Here is a 25,083-nt window from a genome sequence, read left to right on the forward strand (position 1 = left end):
GGGGGGAGCAGGGAGGATGAGCGGGGGGTGGAGGGGGGCGAATCGGAATTTCCATTACTCAGAAAAATGATTTTAAAAAACTTTTATCTCTTGTCCCTCGGCCGGCTTCGAACCGGAGCCCTTTCGTTCAGGAGTAGCAGGCAGGATCACGAGGGAGGAGGAGGGAGGAGGGGCATACCCTCCCCTCAGTACCTTTCCCCTCCTCCTCCTCAAGAGCTGCGCTCCAATTCGGCGTTACAGGGAGCTGTAAACGGCTTTCATTTTTTAAATTTTTGCTAACTCAAAATAAAATCGAAAGATAGATATTTTGTTGCTTTCTTTTTCGGTGAAAGCTTATATTGGGATTACACGTTCCAGGCGTTTCAAAGGTCTATTTCTAATGTGAATGCAGTGTTTCTTTAAACATGTCCAGGCTCTGTGCTCACAAAATGTATTTGAGTCAGACCTCTTTTTGCCGCCTTACGATTATCTGGAAGTGCTCCCTATGGCGCAGTATAGATCCCCCGGCATACTGTGAGGTAAGCATGTTTCATAGCGCTGACGTTCGCCGTAGAAGGCATTAAAAGCGCTAAATATAAGTTTTGTAACGGCATAACGTCTTAATATGACAGAGAGAGGAAATTTCTAAATGAATAACGACAACAAGATAGTCCTACAAGCACTACATTGATACTCAAGTACTGATGTTTAAATCTCGTTGTCTCGTAACTTAAGAAAAACAAGTGAGCATTGGTGTCGCTTCTGTTTAACAAATTGAGTAATTAACTTTGTTCCTCTTTAAAAGTTCGTCAATTGCCCAACTTAAGTTAAAACGGGATATATTCAATTCAAAACCGAAGGAAGCTCGCAAGTTCTGATCACACAGTCCGAGAAGTGAACAATTTGAGCAATTCAAGTCATGCACCAAAATATAACCCAGGAAAATAAGAAAAAGAAAGAGCAATGTAAAGTTGAATACCAATCGGAGTCAGTGCAATCCTCCGATACGCGAAATTATAATTACCCGAAAATATATATGGTGCAGTCGCTGATAACGCCTGCGGGGAGGAGTTGATTGAAGGGTTTAATAGAACAAGAAATGCAAACTATTCATTGATAACTGTAAGGAAAAGAGAATACTGTACGAGGTGATAGTTAAGTATTCCTGTATTATCTCCCCTGCCTTGCCTCCCTTCGTGCTTCTGGACACCATGTAATGTTTGCTGCCTACGCCTTTATCTCCTTGGAAATCTGCGGTAAGAGTGATTACGCCTTTGCAGGTACTTCGCCATCGTGCGACCACTGTGCGGTCGACTGTCAAGGTGCCACGCAGCGGTCACCATCGGCACTATCTGGGGGGCGTCGGGGCTCTTGGCGCTGCCGACGCTGCTCTTCTCGAGGACCAAGTCGTACCGCTACGGTGACGACGATGTGCGCATCGTCTGCTTGCTCGTCTGGCCCGACGGACCGCCGACCATCTCATCAGCCGAGTATCTGTAAGCCCCTCTCTCGTAGATACGTCAAAATATCAAACTAAAGTTTCTTAAAGTTGAATTAAAAAAAAAAAAAAAACACGCAAGAAAAGAAGCGGCAAGTAGAGTAATACCAGGTTTTGGCATATTAAAAAAATACAATTTTAGTTGGAACTTTAATAAGAAAATACGCAAACCAAGGAAACCCTGACTGATTATCTACAGGGATATTATCAACCGTTTCTTTGACATTAACTTGGAAGCGCTGTCTCGCATTCATAACATGCAATTCAGGTGAGATGATGAATGTGCTTTCAACATACCGTACAATGTAGGACCCCCAAAATTTCATCTTTTTTCTTTTTTTTTGCGGTGCCGCGTCATATTCATGTCAGTAAAATGTGGAAAGGGCTTGGATCTGCGACAGATGGTGAGGAGTTCCCCATCAGTCATTTAGATCGCATCCAAAAATCAACCCCGATATCAATGCTTTCTGCATATTAAGATGCAAAGAAGCATGTGCTTGAGTTGAAAATAAAGTCCGGTAAACCAATGCAAGATATAGCGTCTAAGTTACTACGAAGCCACTGGTTGATAACATCTACGTAGTAGGTTATTTGAGGTTTCCGTGGTTTTTGTTTGCTTCGATTAAATTTAAGTCAATGACAAAGCCTAGTTTGTTCTTTTCTTATGATCATTTATTGTTCGGCTTCTCTTTGACAATTTATCCCCAACTCGGCCAACTTTATAAACTTCTACAGTTCCTTACTTATAATATGAACTAATGTTAATTATTATGTGCTCTGTAACATTCTTATTTTTGAGGAATTCTAAAGCTTAATAAAAGTAATGACTGATTGTAGTAGCGATTATATAAACGTGCTGTAGAATATTGATTTTATAGGCAAAACTAACACCTCAATCATGCTCAACTTTGGGAGTTTATTCTACACTCATTTAGAAAGTTAAAAATGACATAAAATTTTGTAACTATGCATGTAAGTAAGTCATCTGGCGTAGTAACAGAGATACAAGAAATTGAACGTTTAAAGAACGCCATACTCAGAGGACAGAAGGTTTCCAAAAAATATTTTACTTATTTTAGCTAATGCAACTTTTTTTTTTTTTTTAAGCAGAAGTTTTATGCCTCAAAAGCAGTCCTCAGAGGCGGCGTTTCAGCTCTCAGCCAGGTTAATGTTTTTTACTAAAACATAGATCTCAAAAAAAAAAAAAATTAAACGCTGATTCCGCTTTAAGAAATTACCAGAGCTGCGTCCCACTCGTCATGTTTTCTTAAATTGTTTTGGCTGTCAGAAAAGGCAGACCCATTATGTTGACTTTAGTATCGGTGATGAATGGCTGATGGCACATCTGTGACTTGCACAGGTGCCGCTTCAGACTGCCTTCAAGCCTGCTTTTGTGGACTGTTGTTTAAATGTGTACTTTTCAATGCTGTGCCTTACCAATCGCCTTTTCCGATTTCTTGAGCTAGAATCATTTCCGAGGCTACGACATAAACTAAGAACGGTCTTATGAAGAGCAAAATCCTCTTGTAATTTGATGACTACAGCATCGAAGAATTTTGATTCCCTTCCGGTGGGCTGAATAAACACTAATACCATCATAAACCCGGAAAGCAATAGCCACAACTTCAGAAGCTAAATAAACCAAGCACCGAAATAACGTACACAACAGGGAAGGTTAACGCACTGGATGATCTCCGCGGCACCGGCTAGAGGGGCGAAGAAAGACGAATAACCTCACCTGTCCACTCCACTTTATTGGACGCGCCGGTGATCAAGCGCAAGCATTCCACCTCCTTCTGACTCGAGAGACGGATGGCCACGGCGCGAACCCGGGACAACTTGCAGCCATAAATCTTGCCCAGAAGTCCCTCTTTGTCTGGCGGCGTCAGGCCATTGCACCGGGGCCACCATCAGTCGCCTGATTGCGTCAGAAGAATCTGGTCAGTTGCAATTCGACGTAGTAGCGGCATCGCGCTTAACAGAGGGAAAAAAGTTCGAATTGTTTGTGACCCGGGATCAGTCAATGACATTTCTTCGGCATACGGTGCTGTGTATTTCTTCTTTCTTGTCCCTTTCTCTAAGCCGCCGCGAAAGTAGAAAGGACAGGAAGAAATCTATTCTGGGAAGCTTTCCTTTTTGCGCCGGATGTCTGGCTTCAATGAAGCTAAGATGCTGGCGCTAAAGCTGGTGTTTTACGGTCGATGTTCGCGAAAAAACAAAAAGCGAATTTACAGATTTAGAGGTCTGGGATTTGAGGGAGCTTTATTATTATTGTTTTAAGCATTCATTGACTAAGGATGACGAAGGAACCGACTAATTTATAATTGGGCTCATAATTGTTTTGCCAAGTGGATATCGTTGCCCTGTGCTCACTTTTCAAACTTTGAGGTCGATTATAATTACTTTATACTGCACTCTCGAGCTTATGAGTATTTCTTCAAAACACGTAGTCCGCTTTGAGCCATATAAAAACGCACCACCAAGATTTAGAACTGTTATCCACAGCGTGGTCAGTATTATGGGCGTAATATTTTTTTTCTATTTTTTACGGCATATTGTTGCCACTTATAGGTCGGTAGATATGTCCACCTTATCGACAGATTCGCCCTAAAGATGAATGCATTCGCGCTACTTGCGTGACGGCGTTTGTGTGACCCATAAAATCCGCCCTTTCTTAGTGCATCGCACCCACGCCTGGACTCGGCATCCAGCCTACCAGTGACCGAGAGATGGCATTCTCGGAGGGACCTTTTTAATGGCCCAGTACAGGTGGTAACCTCTGAATGCTATATTTCGCTTCACCTTACGTCCAGACATAGGCCAGGCTACGCGCTAATGGGAACAATCAGACATCGTCAAGAGCGTATAGTTATAGTGTTCGTCACGTTTCTGCATATGTTTTATTGCTACTAAACCAATCATAAACAGAAAAGGCCCCGTGACATGTGCTTGTGACATTGCTTGATTGGTCCAGTTAGCTCCTAGCGTCTGCTGCGTCTGGACTTAAGCTGGAACCCAGCATAGATGGGGCCGTACAGATTCTCGACAAAAAAAGGTCGTACGACGTGTTAGCAAGATGGCCGAACTCAACCAGGCGCCGGCCAATCCAGGCCCCAGGTAAATCAATGCGACGCCAAGATTGATCAAAGCCCGGTAAAGTTCGGCCATTCTTCCGAAGCCTCTTGCGACCTGTCAGCCGTTTGCGCGTGCATATGCACGAGCAAATCTGGGCACGTATGTTCACATGTTGGGGGCGATGAAAAAGAAAAGAAAAAGTACCGAAAGGACAATTCTGTTGCCATCATTGTTGAGCTAGAGTCACCTCTTCAGGCACGAGGGTAATGCACCACCGAAAGGTGGTGTAAGTGCATTCGGTTCCGGGAGGAGGGTGGGAAGCATGTTGATATTGCTACCAATCTCATAATGAACGGCATTTAAGAACAAACAAAATACTGTAAAGCCGTAACGTACGTTTCTTGCACGTCCACGCACATTGCTCCGTGATTCTTTTATCGGCATTTTTATTGGGGAATACCGCAATTGGCGAATACTATTGGGGAATACTCAGGACTAGCCCCGACCTTCGCTTCTTCAACGGTCAATGAGTAAAGGAGACCCGTATAAAACTTCGAGCGTTTGTAACATTTGACTGGTTGAAACAATGGATTGAGAAGATTGGGCTGCCATTTGATAGAATCCGATCGCTAACCTGTAGTCTAGTGTTTTGATTCTTGACATAAAAGCCAACCATTGTTCTCACATCAAATGCGGCAAAGGGGATAGAACATCCTGCACTGGCTGCGACCAAAGAGCATCGAATCAATAGGGGATCGATTGCGAGTACCTAATTCTCCCCTTACTTACTCCTCTACCCAAAGGCTATCTTCCACAATTCAGTACTTTAAGATTTAAGTCATTTTAACGAAAGCTTAGATGAATAAACAAATCTTTGACTGACGACAGTACAAGAAGGCTTTTATGCGGATGCAATAGTTGGAAATATGAGGTCAGAATTATATAACCAAATTACCTTAACGTATTAAAATGCGTATATCGTGTATGAATATTCAAAGTTCAAGCACAGTCGCCGGTTTCAGTGTTTAAGAACGTTTCAAAATATAATAATTAAGAAAAAAAAACTGAATAATTTGTTGAACCACAAAATGCACTTTAAATTTGTTTAAAAACATGTGCAAACATACGATGGATATTACATAGTCCCGCAGAGAGGACCCATATGAAGGAAATCTAACACTCATTAGCGTAAGTCACAATGTTAAAGGCTGTTTCACATGCTGCGATTCTCGTCCGAAATCAACGCAATTTCCAGTAAATGTGCGCTTAAAATCGCAGTCACACTGTCGCAGCGGCTCTGCGATTGGTTTCCACCAAGTTGGTATTTTGTCGCAGAGTCGGTGTGATCACTTCATTGTCAAGCAGCCGTTCATTCACCGTCACTTCATCGTCAACCAGCCGAGATAATTGCGTATTCGAAAATAAAATTAGCCACCTTAAAACGTTTGATTTAATGCTTAATTATTAATAATTTCCAGTTACATATTCTATTCGTAAAACATTTGTGTTCATTAAGACGCTTCTGTTGTATTTTAGGCAAAGTCAAACACGTCGCGTCCGTGTCCGAACAGCCGGCCGCGCCGACAGAAACGGCTCGGTTGCAGAAGCATGTGAAACCAAACACTGCGATCGCACACGCTGCGTCGGCGGTCGCAACGATTTTTTTTTTCGCAACAGTCGCTGCATGTGCACCAGGCTTTAGTGGTGCAAATTAAACTCAGTGTTGTGTGCCAGATTTATTTAAATACAATATTTCCTATTGTAAAATATAAAACAACAAGCACCCTTGTCAAGCATCAAATTGACGCCTGCGTCCTATGCTCGGAAAAGTGCTTATATTATGTCAAATGGTTGCTCCATATGGTTTAATAAGATATCAGTATATCAGGAGTATAACCCATGTTATGTTTTCAATAGGCTAACGCTCGATCTATGAGATTAACATGTAAACGATGTTTCTATCTACTGTTCAGTTATCAACAAAAACAGCTGTAATGAAGCAATGGTTTGCAAACGGACTTATATCTCTGGGGCATATTTGTTATCTTTAACTGAACAAAACTTGCGAAAGCTACTGATGGAGCAGACAGCTCATGAATATTAAACGAATGTCTGAAAAAAATATTATCGGAAATTTCGTTGCTTTGAGAAATCACACTCACGCAATGTCGTGCTAAAAAGGACCACATTTCGTTCTTGAACTATCATCTGAAAAAAAAATAAAAAATCTTGGGGCCTTGCTCTTGCGCGGACTCGGCTATACCAAAGTCACAAATTCCTACAGCAGAAAAACATAGACAACTGCATTGAATCAAATTAGGGTCACTAAAAATACCCACCGAGCAAAATAATAGATTTCGATGTCCCCCAACGTGTGCCGCAACTCAATCAAACTTTTTTGTCGAGGCAAGCTGCTATGAACCCTGGGGAGTTTTAAAGCGCGCACAATAAGAAGACGGGGCTTGCCTCCAAGCTAAGCCCGCGGTAACGACAACAGTCCCAGCGCACGGAGGCGGTCACCTGTTTGCGGTTGTTCAGATGGAGCAGAAAGCTTCCTAATGGAATTATGCTTCCTTTTCCCTTCTCCGTCTCGGGAATGCAGTCTTTTTGGTTGTATTTCTAGGACTGTTGGAGCTATGAATGCTTTTGTTCAGAATACTAGAGTTCTGAAAAAGAAAAAGTAGCGAGTGATAAAACACAGTTTTAAAGGAGGTATGAGAAGTCTATAATAATAAGATAATATACTTTATTTTCTGGTAGTGTCCAAACACGGCCACGAAGGCCTACTTATTGGTACACTATAAACACAATAACCATCACAGTAAAGCTGCATCTATATGGCATAGGAACATAGAGTGAGAAGTCAGCAATGATGATTGTAACCGTAATTTCAATGCCATAGTTGAAAGGAAGTGTTAGATCAATATTTTAATAATTAATCAATTGTGACCTCGCTTATTTTTATTCTATATTTTAGAGTTTCAAGTACCTGCGAAAAAAATAACTTTGGTAAAGTACAGCAGCTTCAGGGGAACAAAAAGGATGCAATCCGCAGATAAATGAGCAAACCGTAGGAATTTCAGAATTTGAATTTTGGAAAGGAACAAATGATTATTCAAATTTGAATGAAGTCAGAAACGGTTACTGAAAGTACCACTTAGTAAATGACCATAACTAAAATTTTGATTAGGAGGACCAAGCTGAACTGTCTTTTTATCTTGAAATTCGTGCAAAACTGAACCGGTGATCCCGCACGTGACAGTTCTGAAAGAAAACATGTTACGAAGAAAATGTTCTTAAAATTGTCTTAACTAGTTCAAGATATAAGCCACGTTAAAATGATTTATTTATTAGATGTCTTCGTAGTATTCTTATTTTTTGTTGTGCAATTTTATAGAGTGGTCAGTTGACAGAACAACTAGTGTTCTGTTTCAAAAAGACATCTTCAGATGTGTTTCAATATCAGGCAACTCATTAATAGACAATAGTCATGAAACTAAAAAGAATATTAGCTGGCTCGGATATTTTGTTAATTGCAATGATGATGCGGTAAGGCTTGGCGGGGATTTTAACCAGCCACCCCTGCTATCATAGGGATAGGCATTTTCACACGTGGCAAATCAATTGTATGTATATAAATCACTTCTTTATCCAGGCCCATTTGAAGGCATTTGCGACATTTTGCACGAAATGCCACCGCGCATAAAATCTCACCACAGAATGACTCTGCGGCTACATAATTATTCTACGAACAAGCAGTTTACGTTGCTATGCACGCATAGTGGATGCGAGAGAGAGGAGAGAGAGAGAGAAAGAAAGAGGGACACCAATGGTCGCGCGGGCTATGACGTGAAACTATGGAGGGCAAGAAAGAGTAAGCATACTATTGAAAAGTTTCGTTTGTATGATAAATTTTTGTGTCAAGTCAACACATATGAACATACAAAGTATATAAGAACATGTATGAATTATATAAGAACCATATATTAGTTTCTCATATGGTTCTTATATGGTTCGTCTATGTTCTCATATATCTTGTAGGATTGCTTGCTATCTGTTCATTGGACACGAGCAATTTCTCATACAAATGGCCTTTGCGCTGGGGCAAGGAAGTTGCGTTTAATTGCTGACAGTTTTTCATATGACCTCATTTGCTACGGTCCGACAAACGCGAGCAATGAAGGCCCGTAGATATTTCCAACATACAGCTTTTGGTGGGAATGTATACAACACGAAACCAACTGTCAAAAATCGCTTTCAAAGCCATCCTTAGAGTTTGTTTATTTATTTATTTTTGTGCTTTACCCTCAGGGCCCGAAGGCATTACAGAGGGGGTCAGCAAAGTTGGGATCAAAACGCTGTAATGTATGGACATTCACACTGAAAAAAAAAAAAAGATTGGTAACAGCAGACCTAAAAAGTACACTGTCAGTTATAGATGCAATTGCTCCGGGAAGGTGGTTCCAGTCAAGGGATGTGCGAGGAAGGGAAGAAGATTGGAATGTAGATGTTATAGCGACTGGTACCTCAACTTTGTGCTGATGATCATGACGAGCAGAAATATAAAAGGGACGAGTAATTAATTTGTCGTGAAGCACAGAGTTATAAAAATAAAATTTGTGAGATAAAGAGAGGCGTGAAAGCTTACGCTGCAGAAAGAGGAGCGGGAGTGACAAAGTAGATTTCATAGAAGTTACGCTAGATGTATATAAATAATTAGAAAGAATAAAACGAGCGGATCTACTTTGAATGCCTTCCAACGCGGTGATGAGAGTGGCTTGTCCGGGATCCCAGACAGAGGCTGCATATTCGAACTTCGGTCGAACTAGAGTTTTATAAAAAATTAGCTCGAGGGAAACGGGTGCTAATGAAAAGTTATGCCTGAGGTAGCCTAACATACGGTTAGCATTAGATGTGATATACTGTATTTGTGTTTTCCATGAGAGATTGGAAGTTATATGTACACCTAAATATTTGTAAGAAGATATCGTGTCAACCTGAACCTGATTAAGATAGTAGTTCCGAGTTTCACGTGACTGCCGAGATACACGCGTGGACTTACATTTGTTAGTATTAAGCGTCATAGACCACACGGCACACCAGTGGTAGATAACGCTAATGTCAGACTGAAGCAGGATGTTATTGTGATCATTAAGTATCTCACCGTAAATCATACAGTCGTCAGCAAATAAACAAATAGACGAGGAAACATTAAGGGGGAGGTCGATAATAAATATTAAAAAAAAGTGAAAGCTGCTTACAACTCCCTGTAACGCCGAATTAGAGCGCAGCTCTTGAGGAGGAGGAGGGAAGGGCACTGGGGGGGGTTTACTAACCAGGGGGTGGGTCACTTGACCTTGGGGGGTCACGTGACCTTCCCGATGATGAATTCCGATGATGTCATCACTGACGTCACTGATGACGTCATCAGTGACGATGACGATGCGGGTACCGATGACGTCATTAGTGACGTCACTGATGACTTCACCAGTGATGATGACGATGACGATGCGAATGTCGGTGACATCATCAGTGACGTCGCTGATGACGTCATCAGTGATGATGACGATGACGATGCGGATGTCGGTAACGTCATCAGTGATGATTACGATGACGATGCGGATGCCGGCGACGTCATCAGTGATGATGACGATGACGATGCGGATGCCGGTGACGTCATCAGTGACGATGACGATGACGATGTGGATGCCTGTGACGACATCAGTAACGTCACTGATGACGTCATCAGTGATGATGACGATGACGATGCGGATGTCGGTAACGTCATCAGTGATGATGACGATGACGATGCGGATGCCGGTGACGTCATCAGTGATGATGACGATGACGATGTGGATGCCGGTGACGTCATCAGTGATGATGACGATGACGATGTGGATGCCGGTGACGTCATCAGTGATGATGACGTCATCAGTGATGATGACGATGACGATGTGGATGCCGGTGACGTCATCAGTGACGATGACGTCATTGGGGGTCACGCGACATCGGCGGGGGTCACGTGACCTCAGGGGAGTCACGTGACTTCGGGGGGTCACGTGACCTCGGGGGGGGGGGGGGGGGGGTCACGTGCCCTCCACGAGGTCACGTGACCCCGGTGGGGGGCTCGCGCGGTGCATTATGGGACATTTCCCATGATGCACCGGGGTCACGTGACCTCGGGGGGGTCACGTGCCCCCCCACGAGGTCACGTGACCCCGGTGGGGGGCTCGCGCGGTGCATTATGGGACATTTCCCATGATGCACCGCGCGGTTACGCCGACGCCGACGCCGACGGCGACGGCGACGCCGACGGCGACGGCGACGGCGATGCCGCTCAAGCCGGAAACGGGCCCCTAAGAGCTGCGCTCTAAAAGTAAAGGTCCCAAAACAGATCCCTGGGAAACCCCAGAGGCCACAGACGAAAAGGAAGAATTACTATTATTTACTGTAACAAATTGTGACCGCAGTGATAGAAAAGATTGAATCAATGCAAGAACGTTAGCATCTATGTTAAGTTTGGACAGTTTCAGAAGGAAGCAGTTTATGACATACTTTATCGAACGCTTTGGAGAAATCTAGGAAAATGCAGTCTGTCTGTGATCCTCGTTCCAGGATGCAGTGAAGGTCATGTATGAATGATACAAGCTGTGTCTCGCATGAAAATGTTTTCGAAATACATGTTGGGATGGACAGAAGAAGTTGTTAAATTCTAAGAAATTAACGAGCTTAGAAAATATTATATGCTCAAGGAGTTTGCAAGGAACACTGGTTATCGAGTTTGGGCTATAATTTAAAAGGGAATGGTTGTCACCAGTCTTGTGAATGGCAAACACCTTCCCCACCTTCCAATCTAAAGGGAGAACATGATCTGTAATAGACTGATCAAAAAGTTTAGTTAAGATGATTGAAGAGTAATGCTTAGTATTTTTCAAAACTTTGAGTTAACACCGTCCACTCCCGTTGAAGACGACAATGCTAATGTTTCAATGACATGCTCGACACCAGCACAATCAAGCAAGATGGGGTCCATCGGTAAGTAGTCTGAAAATGTCTAAGAGAGGACATTCCGTGCTGCTGTCACCTGAAAAGGATTCAACAAAAACTCGGTTCAATACATTCGCACACTCTTCAATTGACATAACATCCCTACTTTCGTTTTTTAGACTAAAAAAAATCAATTTTTTATTCCTGATGTTTCAGAACTTTTTAGGGCTTTTTGTTAACATATCGGGCAGGGTGCGCGTAAAAAACTCAGACTTAGCCTTATTAACTTCCTCTTTCTATGTTTCTGCTGCAGTGCGGTATTTGGACCACCGCCGTTCACATGTGGTAAATTTGGCTGCTTGAAATAAACGCTTCTCTTTATTTGAGAGACGTTTGAGGGCTCTGTTCACCCACGGAGACAGGGAATGTTCGAGTACAGTCCTAAGGGGAATATTCAGGTTAGTAAGGGATTCTACTTTATTCCTAAACATTTGCCAATTCGCTTCCACTGAACAGTCTAAGAATCCTTCTAGAAATGTATCAATAAAAGTTGCTAGATCATTGTTAATTTTGACGAAGTCAGTTTTTGCATAATCTCGAATTTGCTTTACGTGACTATGATTTCAGCACTGCAGTTTTAGCACAAAAATATAATATACAATGATCACTAAGCCCTGGAAGATATGATATTGGGGAAGCTAGGTCAGGGTGATTCGACAGAACGAGGTCCAATATGTTTGAGGATAACGGGGTTGCTCTGGTTGGTTCAGTAACCAACTGAGTGAGATTAAAATCTTAACAAAGGTTCACAAAGTCATTGCACATCCATGATGATGCAATTGTGGATAGATTATACTCTGTCCACACGATAGAAGGAAAATTGAAGTCGCGCGACAGAAAAATCAGTGAACTAGGGAAAACGCATAACAAAGTTGTTTAGAGAGTCATGCAAAACTTTAACAAAGAGAGATGGGCATGACGGTGGTCTATAGCGTACTCCCATAATCCACCTGCTGTGGTGAGAACCTGTACAGACCCAAAGTATTTCTAAACCACTTGTCGCGTTAATACAAAAAGATGAAACTCGACCACCCACTGCAATTAAAACACCCCCACCGCACCTACCTTGTCTGTCATTTCTGTAAATATTATATTTCTTAGACCGATCAAAAAGTTCACAGTCACGCACTTTCCCAGATAGACAAGTCGTCTCGTTTTTTAATAATGCTTCTAATATTAGTAAAAATGCCGGCACATTTGAGACAGGATCATGACATACCGTTCCCCTCGCTGCCTCCTATTCCGAATCCAACGTTTGAGGTGCGTCCTCAGCAGAAGGCAAACTTTGTGTCCCGGAAACAACAGCTGATACGGAGGGACTGTTTTCGAGCACGTTATCATTAACAAGATCGTAAACAAGACATTTATTACTAATGTGCATTCTATTGTGTCGAAGCTAAAAAATGGCCCTTTTGGATTTCGCAAATTTAATCATCTTTTTCCGTGCTTGACGTATTCCAACTGAGAAGACCTCACTCAAGGAAATGCGACTAGATCTAAACGATGACCTGGACTGTAGAATTTGTTTTTTTAGTTTATATGAAGCAAATTCAACGATAACTGGGCGACATTTATCACGACAAAAAGTTCCGATCCTGTGGGCACGAATAATAGCTCCATCAGCCACTTGAATATTCGGCGTCTGCCTCAATATGTCCAAAATTGCCTCCTCCGTTTGTGCCCAAGTTTCAGATAAGTTGTCAGTTATCTCGTAAAAAACCACGTTATCACGACGAGAGCAGTGTTCCGCCTCGTCCAGACGTGCTCGAAGTGCCCAGTTTTCTTGTTAGACTACTTCGACTAGACGTCTTGTCACGCCAACTTCCTCAGTCACGGCAATAGTTTTTTTATTCAACCTCGGACAGTCTAGCGTTAATACCTGTTATGGCAGTTTGAAGGGATTGCTGAGATTTTTTAACTTCGTTTAACGATGCCAGTATACCAGACTGAGCCTGATCTATTTTAAGCGAGCGAGCGTTAACCTCTACCAGCATTTTGTGCATGTCATTGAACTGTTCCAGTTGTTTATCACTCATCGGACCGAGGTTAGCCTCAACGTCGCCGGACACCTTTAGAAGGAAGCCTACGATATCAACTCAGTCACAAACAGTTTAGTAAAACACTTGTGAGCACGGGAACAACAGTAAACACACGCTGTTTGTTCTTTTTGAGTTTAACGAGGGTACTGTACCAACCTGAACGAGCAGAAAGGCGAAATGAGTGGTCCGCATGGTCAGGGTAACCCGTGCTCAGTGATTTCAGCCGTATACATAGTTGACTCTAGGTGGCGCTGCTGTTTTTGATGATGACGTAGATGCTGGCGTGGTCCAGGCCATCTCGATGACCCAGCTCGGAGCATGATTTTCCAGAAGATGGGCCGCACATTTATGCCGTGGGTGGGCTTCGTCACGATGGTTGCCGTACTCGTTCACCAGAACAGCGTTTTCACGGTCCGGCAGGAACGTTGGGGCCGAAAGATGGAGGCAAGCCGTAACCTGAACGAGCAGGAAGACGTAATGAGTGGTCCGCATGGTCAGGGTGATCCCGTGCTCACTTCTAACCCTGAGTCCGTCAAATACTTGTCAGTACTTTTTCAATAACTGTCTGGTGGACAGTATCGCTCTCCTGCGCCAGCTTTGTCCCGTGCTTCAAAGGGCTTGACATATTTTACATGAGGGACTTTGCAATAAACGCGTTCAAAAGGGATTTCTTACTGCTTCAGTAAGAACCGCTAAGTTTTCTAATTGTTTTTTTTTAAATACACGGCTGAAGATGAATGTTATGTTGAAACTATGCAAAAGTTAATATTTTCACTTATATACCATAAGTTAAAATATTAACTTCAAAGTTGCGTGAGACGCTGTAATAATAACATTCATTTATTCAATATATTTTCAGGAGATAAGCGTTCGGACTGTAATGATTTGTCACAAGAAACGAGTCTTGAGGTCCATTTATTGGTGGCCTGCTCTTGGAAGACTAAGCCGATTGTTTTATTACTAGGCACATCAAATAAAAGAGTGAGTCACTATATTGACTGCCAGCTTAAGAAGCTGAGGGTGTGGCCTATCATGTTCACTTTTCTTGTTTGGTGATCCGTTGTATGGCGTTCTTTTCGGTTCGTGCCCCAATCTCATTGTCAGCAGAGCGATGATAAGATGCTTGAGATCAGTGAAGCCAGTTTTTAAGCTGGCCGTGATTATCAAAGCTGAAGTAATGTTTCTGAATGTATGGTTCTTGAGGAGGAGTACTATAGTTGTCGATCTATTTAATACCAGGAATATGATCTTGCGACCTTCGCTTATTCGGTGCGACACCTTAATCGATTAGACCATTCCGGCCACTGGTTTCGGCTGACTCAATCTTTGAATATGCAGCTCTCTGTGTAAGGTTAGTTTCGAATTCGCTTAACTGAGTAGACGACAGCCACTCCAGACTTAATGTCCATGCTACTTTCGAGTTGCGGCAGTGACGTAGCACGTCAGTTCAGCTTGCAAATTTTGAAAAAAGTCTGTTTTTTGAGATAGCCACGGGAACAACTTTCCAGATGGTGGCAGGCCGCAACCTATATATAATGGGAGTGAGGAAAGATCGCCTAGCGCAGCTTTAGTAATATTGTGAACGACGACGCAATTGAGTGATTATAGAATTTATTGGATTAATGTTAGAGGAAGGGAAAGGGAAAAGGAGCTGACGAAAAATTGGGCCAGGAGCGGGGATGGAACCCACAAGTTTCGCCTATCCGGGGCGACCCATATATATATATATATATACAACTGGCATGGTGGCGGAGGGGCCGAAGGCGTGGGTACAGAAGACGAAAAGAACCCTTGGTGAAAACAGCAACAACGGACGATTAAATCGTCCGTTGTTGCTGCTTTCACCAAGGGTTCTTTTCGTCTTCTATATATATATATATATATATATATATATATATATATATATATATATATATATATATATATATATATATATGTCTTCCTGACGAAGGCCGGACTCCGGCCGAAACGTCGAAGATTAAATCGTCCGTTGTTGCTGTTTTCACTAAGGGTTTTTTTCTTCTCAGTTTTATATATATATATATATATATATATATATATATATATATATATATATATATATATATATATATATATATATAAATTAACTTGTGCAGATGAATGAACCGTACTTAATCCAATGGATCAAAGAATCAAATTTTTTACGAACCCGCCGAAAGCCAAAATAATGGCGGAGCCAAGATATATATACATATAACGGAAGTTGAGAAGTTCCTGGAAGGGCCTTTAATTAACCGACTTTTTAAGCGGAAACCTCTTTTCTTCAGGGTGGCAGGGTGTTTAAAATGCCATCTTCTTGTTGACGTTTTTTAGGGAAAGGCAGAGTGGCTATGTAGAGTGCTAAAATATTCGGAACAGGAGCAACAAAATCTGGCATTATCCTTGGTTTCAGCAGTCTTAGTACGGCGTCACTTGGATTGTTCAATGTGAAAGGCACTTCTATCTACACCCTAGGTATGCTCACTTTGCAAGTGACATAGTTAAGGGTACATCACCAATAAGTTTGTGGTCCTCGAGAACTCTGTTTGGCCGATAGTGCTTGGCTACGAGTGGTGCAGTAGAGCCTTCTTAATATTGAGCTTCCAAATTCAAGAGACAACACAGACTCAACATTGACAATTGACTGTTGGTTCTCATCAAGGCGCAAGCTAAATGTTGGTGTCGCTCGACTTGTCTTGAACGAATGGAATGGCATAACTGCACTTCTGAGAGATTTACTAAACCACGTCCATAATGGGCTTCGAGCTTTACTTTGCACTGACTCTGCAAGTAGCACGCATGTGACAACCAAGTCTACGTTTGCACAACGGCCACCATACCCGCGAACTCTCCTGCGTGTGCTCCAGTAAATACGCCCAAGAACAGTTGAAGCTTGGACGTGATTTTTGAACCTCTCTTTCATGCTAAACCTGGGCACGAGTTTGTCTCTTCCTACACATCAACATCTTTTTTGTGGGTAAACTTCGTGGTCCTGGCCGTAAATATTTGATTGAACGACATCACGCTCAAACCTGGGGAACACGTCGGAACCGCCCAGCCCCAGTGCACTGAAGTGCAGCTAAGTACAGACGCGCTTCAATTCAACTCAAATGCAGACATCCATAATCTTCCCTGTCAGAAATTTAATATTAATCGTGATCTTGACAATAAACAGATGACAGCGTCATCGTAGCTGCCTCGCACTTTCTCCAAGTGAACTCGGCTGTACGTCTTTAGTCAAGCATCCCATTGACACCGGAGACAGCTGTCCTATTTACGAGTCACAACATAAAATTCCTTCGTCCGAACGGACTGTTATTCAAACGCAAGTTAATGACATGCTTCAAGAAGGAGTGATCCTTCCTTCATCAAGCCCGTGGTCCTCTCCAGTGTTGCTCGTCAAAAGAAGGAAATCAGGTTCGCTATCCGGTTTTGTGTTTGTAATATGAAAATCAACAGCATTACAAATCAGGATGTGTACACTCTACCTCTCTTGGATGATGCTTTGCATCGGCTACAAGGATAAGAATATTTCGCCACCTGGGATCTCTTGTCAGGATACTGACAGGTAGCGCTCGACCCATTCAGGCTGAAAAATATGCGTTTTGACGCCGGATAGACTCTACCAGTTTACGAGAACGCTTTAGGGCCTTGTAATGTACCTGTGACATTTCGGGGGCTAATGAACAGGGTGTTAGTCCACCGGAAGTGGACCATCGCACTGCTATACCTAGATGACGCGATTCTGTATGGGAGCACATTTGATTAAAACATGGAAACATCATAGAAATATAGGATGCGCTTTCCTATGCCTACTTTCGCCTGAATCAAGAAAGGTGTTCTTGCGCATTTAAACAAAGTAACCTACCTTGAACACGTTGTATCAAAGAGAGGACTTACGCAAGATCCTGTCAAGCTTAAAGTCATTACAGATTAATCTGTTCCAAAATCCTCAAAGAAGATAAAATTTTCTAGGGATTCCCATCATACTTTCGCATATTCATTTCTGACTATGCTCGCCGTGCGAGTCCAATGGCCCGTCTGCTGCGTAATACCGTACCCTGGCTATGGAAAGCAGAGGAACTAGCTTCCTTCGAAGACCTGAGAGTGCCTTGTTAAGTTCCCCAATTCACGCCCACGTTGAGCCTGCTAAGGCGACCTATCTTCACACAGTTGCCAGTGGGAAGGGACTCGGCGCTGTTTTGTTGCAACAAGAAGACGACGAAACGCAATTTGTTGTTTCATACGCAAGTCGCCATCTGATAGATGCAAAAAAGCCAGGACAATTCTTCAGATCTTCAGTATATTGCACCAGTCTGCACAGCGCAACACTTCCGGCCAGATATCTATAGACGACACTTCACACTTGTGACCATAACTCAACTTTGACGTGGCTCCAAAGCAAGAAAGATTTGATAGCTAAACTGGCTCGTTGGTCGATTTTATTTTAAGAAAATAACTTCACAATTCTTCATCAGAGTGGCAAAGATCACCAAGATGCAGACTTTCTATCTCGTCACCCTGTGAATGACCTGCCGGATTCTCCTGATCACGATGCTTGCTGTTGGGGCCTACATTTAATTTAAACTCTCGCCAGAAACAAGATCTTGAAATCCAAGGCATCATGCCTCCACTTCAATTGACTGACCACGACTAATCAACTACAAAAAGCGTACCGAATTCGTAGCGGGTAATTTTGCAATCGCAATGCCAGCACTTGACATTGGGTGCCAGGTTTCCCTTTTTCACTGCATGGAGCGGTACTGCATATTTGCAACAACTACTCTTTTGGGGGGGGGGATCAAAACCATGAAAAAACTCTCCAGGAGATATTAGAAAAGTACTTGTGGTCCGAGCTTCAAAAGAAACTGGCAAGCTACGTAGCACCTCGCTCGTTAATGTCAGAAACGCAACTCACCAAATACAACCAAACCACGCGAACCTCACCCTATACCACCACCAGAGGCTCCATTTGAGGTGTGGGGAATCGACCACATAGAGCCTTTTTCAACTACTTTGGAAGGCAACTGCTTTATTCTCGTGGCGGAAGATGATCTTACTGAATGGATAGTGTTTCCTCCGTGGCTCTACCCGAATCGAAGAAGTGGGGCGGTCCTTTAGAACCCGGCTTCTCCTGCAACACGGAGTGCCACGGATGATCATCAGTGATCGAGGTACAGCTTTTACGCCTGCCATGTGTTCACAAGAAATTATATCTCAAGGTATAATTAACGCCTAAACACCTACCTATGGACCACAGACTAACGGGTTGGTCGAGCGAGCTAACAGGTAAATTGCTGGCATTCGTTGATTGTGCGTAAATGTCAAGCATACTGAATGGGACAATTTCTTTCCTCATGGTGCTTTCGCGATAAATACCGTGAAGCAGTGAAGCACTAGTTACTCACCATTCCAACTTATTCATGGCAGAATAACCGTGCTTCCCCAGGTATGTTCATAATCTGTAACGTGGTGGGATAGGGGAGAAGATTTTGCTGACAATAACTTTCAGCGGCACCTGCGTGACATCCGAAAACGAGGAAGAATGGATATATTACATGATCAATAGCGTGCTGCAACTCAATATAGCGCTGCTGGCTCGAGACCATGTGTATCTCCGGGTGATTTGGTCTTGGTTCGGAGAGAACGGCTGCAAAAATGACGAGCTCAGGAGCTCCTGCCTAGGTATAAAGGTTCTTGCGAGGTCATTTAAAAACTTGAAACCCTACCAAATAGAGTACACGAGTGGGAACTCCATGGAAGTGCAGTACATTTTTAGCGCATGTTCATCACCTGAAAATGTACATACCACAAACAACCCTCCTTTTTCATGGGCCAGTTTAGTGTAAGGACCAAAGTGCTGATAACTTGCTTGCTGTACTGTGATAACTCTTTTAAGCGGGAAGGGGTGTGTGTAAGAGCTAGGCGAAGAAGGAGATGAGAAGTACAACGGTGTTTTGGTGAACGTTCAGTAGCATTCAGTCAGCCGGATTTGAAGTTAACACCAGGTAGCGTGTAGCAATATATATATATATATATATATATATATATATATCCTGACAAAGCCGAGCCTTTCGGCGAAGCTGTCGTAATGCATACGATGAACTTCCTAGCATAGCAACCACGGAAGTAGTACGGATCTTCGACTTATATATATATATATATATATCCTTATAACGACAGATACCGAGGGAGAAACAGAGAGGAGAGCGGGCTTAGGGGGGGGGGGGGGGGAGGGGCGTCAAAACACGGAGCCCTAGTGGGAATGCTTAGTTGGAATAATTAGGATTAGAGACTGAGGCAGCTTTTGTCTCCACTCTCCAGTGCACTGTTCGAAGGCGTTGGAACACGGAACCACGGCGTCATGTGGTCGGTGCTTCCGTCAGAAGGCTTTCGACGAGTGCCGTGGAAACAAAGGCAGCTAATCAAAGCCCACTAATCATTCTGACCAGGGGTTTGGGTTTTGACTTCTTCGCGCGCTCTCGTCTCCACTTCTCCCTCAGTTTCTGCTCGCGTTGACTTTGGTTCCTCGCATCGTTGCCATATTGTGTGAGCAACTCCTCATAGATAGCCATGTCTTAGAGGTGGGTCTTCTACGTCTCCTGCCGGATTGCTGCGAGGGACTCAGATGAGACAGGAGTGCTGGCCTCCGGTTGGGGATTGAAAATTCGCCACTTTGCCCTTTCTATCCAGGAACTGTTGATATGCGTCTTCGAGATAAAACGCGTGCGTCTTGTTTTAATAGACACCAACTACAGTGTGAATACAGGGAAATCGCTTGGGGCGCTAACTTTTATCAGGTCGTCCGCCGTATGGTCTGTAGTGCTGGCACGGTGATTTTCTGCGTTATTGTAATAAGTGCGATTTATTGAGACAGAAACGTGCCTCGATGACTCTCTCTAAATCAGCGCCGCATTTCCGGAAACTGCCCGGCCTTCCCGATCCGTTTTCTTTTTGAAATAACTAAGAATGTCTCTGTACTAACAAAATTCTCTTAGGACAGAACTTGAAGTACAATACTCCGTTGAAAATACCTCGAACTGCCTGACGCATGGTCGTCTGAAACTTTTTTAAAGAACAACACGGGAAAGTGTTTCAGTATGTTTTGACATTGATATTTTGTGACACAAAATAACGCTTTAAAGTGCTTTAATGTTTTTTTACTTACGCTATTCCGTTAACGCCGTTCGTTTTTCTTTCTATGCATTTGTCGTTTTCGTGTAGTGATTTTATTCCTTGAACAAAGTTCACTGCTAACCATGCATATACCTTTTTGGTGTGGCGTTGTAATTAAGACAATGGCTAAACGAATAACTTGAGCTGATGAGGTCAATTGTTCTACAGTGCGGTTGAGAAAATTACCCTTCAAATAAAAGCAAAATACGCTGCGCCCAACTAAGTTGACACGAAAAGCACACGTATACATGCGGATCACTGATTGTAAATTTTTCTTCTAAAGTTTTCTGCAGGCGTTCGTGTGCCTTGTGCTTCCTATTTAAATGGTTGTAGTTCTGAAATTATCTGGGGATATGGACATCTTTTTAAACATACAATATTTTTATCACAGATTCATTAGGGTCTAACCCGTGACCTACTGGACCATATATTTAACACGTCAAGTTTCCACTCCTGGTTGTCTGGAAATGCTTCGATGATTTAGCTTTAAAGTGCCTTTAATTTCTTGAAAAAGAGCGTTTGCTTTTAAGAGTAATCTTTAACATACTGAATTGTTAAAGACTATTCAGCTACAAACCTCAATAGCCTAGCTTCCAGGAACTGTACCGAAGAAAACTTAAAAATGTTTCAAGAAAAGAAATTAATAATTCATGAGAAATTCTTTTAAATTCCGATGTATGAAATTTAATAACTTCAATCGAAGAGCGAGGCCCTATGTACCATTTTAGGTTTTTTAGACGCTTCTTTTTACGTATGTACCACTTCATAATGCTTAACGGCTTAGCATGTATACGTGTAATTAAGTAAACAATATATTTTACATTACTGAGGATTTTATAGCAACCTGTTTTGAAACAAACACAATGAGGGCGTTTGTGGTGTTTTAGTGATTACTGATAAAATGAATCATGCGAGACACCGGAAAAGCATTCGGTGTACAATTGAAAGGAAAATAAAGGTATTTACACTTGGCAATATACCAGATAACTTGCACCAAACTTAACAAAAACATGGCGCGCTTTACATGAATGAAACCAACTGTACGTCGTTAGCAAGCGTTAAAGGAAAGTGCACGAAATGTCTCTAATGTGCCTAGTTATTCAAATAATTAAACCAAATAGCCAACTTTATTTTAATAGCTGAGGTGTGAAGTGCAAAGTTGTAGTGCGCATTGAGAAACACCGAAATAAACTACATGATACGTGATAGACATTTTACGCATATTTTAAGTAGCCTAAAAAAAGCCCGCGAAATATTAAAAAAGGATACGTGACAACGCATTCACGTCGTGCGTGGAGTGGTCTGCGACGTGCTCTGCAGGAATGATCGAAGCGCCTCCTCATCACTGGCGTACCGTCCTAGGCAGGGCGTCCTGTCGGTGTAGGCTTTAAAGATAAGCACGAGTACCTGCCACCTGAAAGCCGTGTCTCGGACACGGTGATAAAACTAACTTCGTCACTTCACAGCGTTGGCACGTGATCTTATTTTATATTTCGCGGGATTTATTGTGGGGCAAAATATAAGGGACGCGCAAGGCAAGCATATGAATTAGGTGTTTCTCAATGCGCTCTTCAACTTAGCCATTCACAGCTCGGTCCTTAAGATATAAATCAAAATTTAGTTAGTTAGTCTTAATTAATAAATAGGCACACACGAAAGACTCCTACACTTGGTTTAAGACGCTTGCTGACAACATATAGTTTGTTTCACTCGCAGAACACTCCGGTTTTTTGTGTATTTTTTTAGTTTTCAAGTTATCTGAGACACTGTAAGCATGAGACAGCTGAAGAGTACGTAATTAGATGTCTGTTTTTAAGATTCAAGTCAGAGGAGCTGGCGCGTTTGAAGTTTAAAGTCCTGGTTCAACGATGCTAGCAGGTGGCTCAGTGATGATGACGGCAGACCGAGGGAACGGTTATGCGTATGAGTCGTAGAATGGTCCATGAGCTGGAGAGCAATGAATCGTCAAAGCCTTGTAGAGGTGCTGTTTTTGTTGCTGATCGCCTCCCGCGCAGTCCAGTCGACCTCCGGCAGGTCGGTGCCTGGACCGTTTAGGAGGTAGCAACACTGAGTTTCTCGGGGTCTGGGCACCCCGACGGAGTTCGCAGCTGCTGCTTCGAGCTTCGTTGCTGCCTGTCCCGCGCTCACCCGCCGCCTCGATCTCACGCGTACTTCTCACGTGTTTCTTCCGGTTCTTTTTTTCTTCTGCCTTCAGGGAACGATCATACCAGTACTACCTAATACCCTTAAAGTACTAACGAACACCCTAAAAATAGGTTTCTGTTGATCTCATCAGCGGTCAAAAATATATATTTTATGAGACGCAAGTTTCCTAGCCGCACGCATGTCACACATTTTCCCATGCTCAGAAACTAGAATATAGATTAAATGAAGCACATAAGACAGAAAGCACAATACAGTCCACTGCACCACCGTCTTATATTCACATCAACTGAAATATACCTATTCTCAGTTGACCGCGTCCGCAAGCATGAAAGTTACAGCTGTGCTGCTTTATTCTTGCCGATATTTTACACAGAACGTGGCATCTGGAATTTGAGAAATGCTTATTTCAAATGAGAAAAATGCATATTATCAATCAACATTCGATATATTGACTAAATCACTTCACTTAAGTTAGCCTAAAATGGTGTGAGATCGCTCACAATCTTTTCCGCTGAAGCACCTTTTTCACATCCTTTCTAGGCAATAAAAAATTGTTCTCACTACGACAGAACCCTATTTTGTGACTAAAAAGAGGATATTACCCTTTATAACGGTGCTGAAAAGGTATAGCCAGGCCTGAAGTTACTGGAACGCCCTTTTAACGCCCTTCAGGGTATGATAGCTTTTAGTGTGGAGTGCTATTTTAGAGCGCAGCTCTTAGGGGCCCGTTTCCGGCTTGAGCGGCGTCGCCGTCGGCGTTGGCGTCGCCGTCGGCGTCGGCGTAACCGCGAGGTCACGTGACCCCCTTACGTCACGTGACCCCCTGAGGTCACGTGACCCCCTCAGGTCACGTGTCCCACGTGACCTAAGGGGGTCACGTGACCTGAGGCGGGTCACGTGACCCCTGAGGTCACGTGACCCCCTAAGGTCATGTGACCCCCCTCAGGTCACGCGAGCCCCCTTAGGTCACGTCACCTCAAGGAGTCACCTATCCCTCAGTACGCTTCCATCTTCCTCCTCAAGAGCTGCGCTCTAACCGGCGTTACAGGGAATTGTAAACGGCTTTCATTTTTATAGTCAAATTCGATTAGCTCGTGGACGTATGTTTCTGAGTATATCCTGCCATTACGCTTATTTTACTAAAGCTTTTATTACTTGACACTGAAACACGGGTAGATACAAATATACCATGTAACTATGGGCCTCCAACAGACAGATATCAATAAAGTGCCATAGCATTCCGACTTTCTGTGGGAGATACCCTTGTCACCTTTGCATGTTTAGATAATTCACTGCAAAAAAAAATAAAAAAATCAGAATCCCGTTCTTCTTAAAAAAAAAAAAATAAAGGAATTATGAGTTCTTGCACGCTGTAAAGCTACCGTCGCGTTTATATCAAGCGCGTTTTTTATCTTCTTCCCTATGCACGGGAATACATTGTTTGTTTAATTTGGAACATCTATTTCTCTTTTTTTTTTTTAAATGAAATCTAGTGCGGAGGTTTAAGGCTAATGCACCTCAGAATTTTTCGGAAGCCTGAGCGCGATCTGGAGCAAAGAAAGCTCGTGCCTGAGCCATGCATTCAATTAGACGTCTCACATTGCACGCATGCTCATGAAATTCTACAACAAAAGAAACCGCTAAAATGTGAAGTCAAAATATTTATCGTAAGTCCACTCTCTCAAATATGTCTTATGACCACATATTGGTTATCTTTATCACGCATTGTTGTCGCAATTATTTTTTTTTATTTATTTACATGAATACCTGCAGCGCCGTTAGGCATTATGCAGGGGGATACAGGAAACATTATGCAATAACAATAGATATTTCTACACTAGATAAACAAAACAACAATAAAACATACATTATTATTCGCGGGTACAGATTTGCAGTTTATCATAAAAGAGATCATTATCAGTAATAGTTACAATTTCTTCCCTAAGTGTATTCCACTCTCGAATGGTTTCAACAAAAAATGAAAACGAAAAACAGTCAGTATTGTAACGAAATTCCTCGGCTTTTTTTAGAATGATCCCGTCTTGCAGATGCATAGTGTGGTTCAAATATGTAAAGACTTCTTTCAATACCAGTCGGTCCGTA

The 25,083-nt window shown here is 42.7% G+C and overlaps 1 protein-coding gene across 1 annotated transcript in view; it reads left to right on the forward strand.

The window, feature by feature from the left end:
- Window positions 1–898: 898 nt before the first annotated feature.
- The window catches only part of LOC121837336 (tachykinin-like peptides receptor 86C), a 67,895-nt gene continuing 43,710 nt past the window's right edge, over window positions 899–25,083 (forward strand). The window contains exons 1-2 of the mRNA XM_042292934.1: window positions 899–966; window positions 1,260–1,475. Coding sequence (XP_042148868.1) covers window positions 899–966; window positions 1,260–1,475 — 284 coding nt within the window. The remainder of the gene's footprint in view (window positions 967–1,259; window positions 1,476–25,083) is intronic.

This window comes from Ixodes scapularis, unplaced genomic scaffold (assembly GCF_016920785.2).
Source record: "Ixodes scapularis isolate PalLabHiFi unplaced genomic scaffold, ASM1692078v2 PGA_scaffold3__209_contigs__length_174095766, whole genome shotgun sequence".
Lineage (NCBI taxonomy): Eukaryota > Metazoa > Arthropoda > Arachnida > Ixodida > Ixodidae > Ixodes > Ixodes scapularis.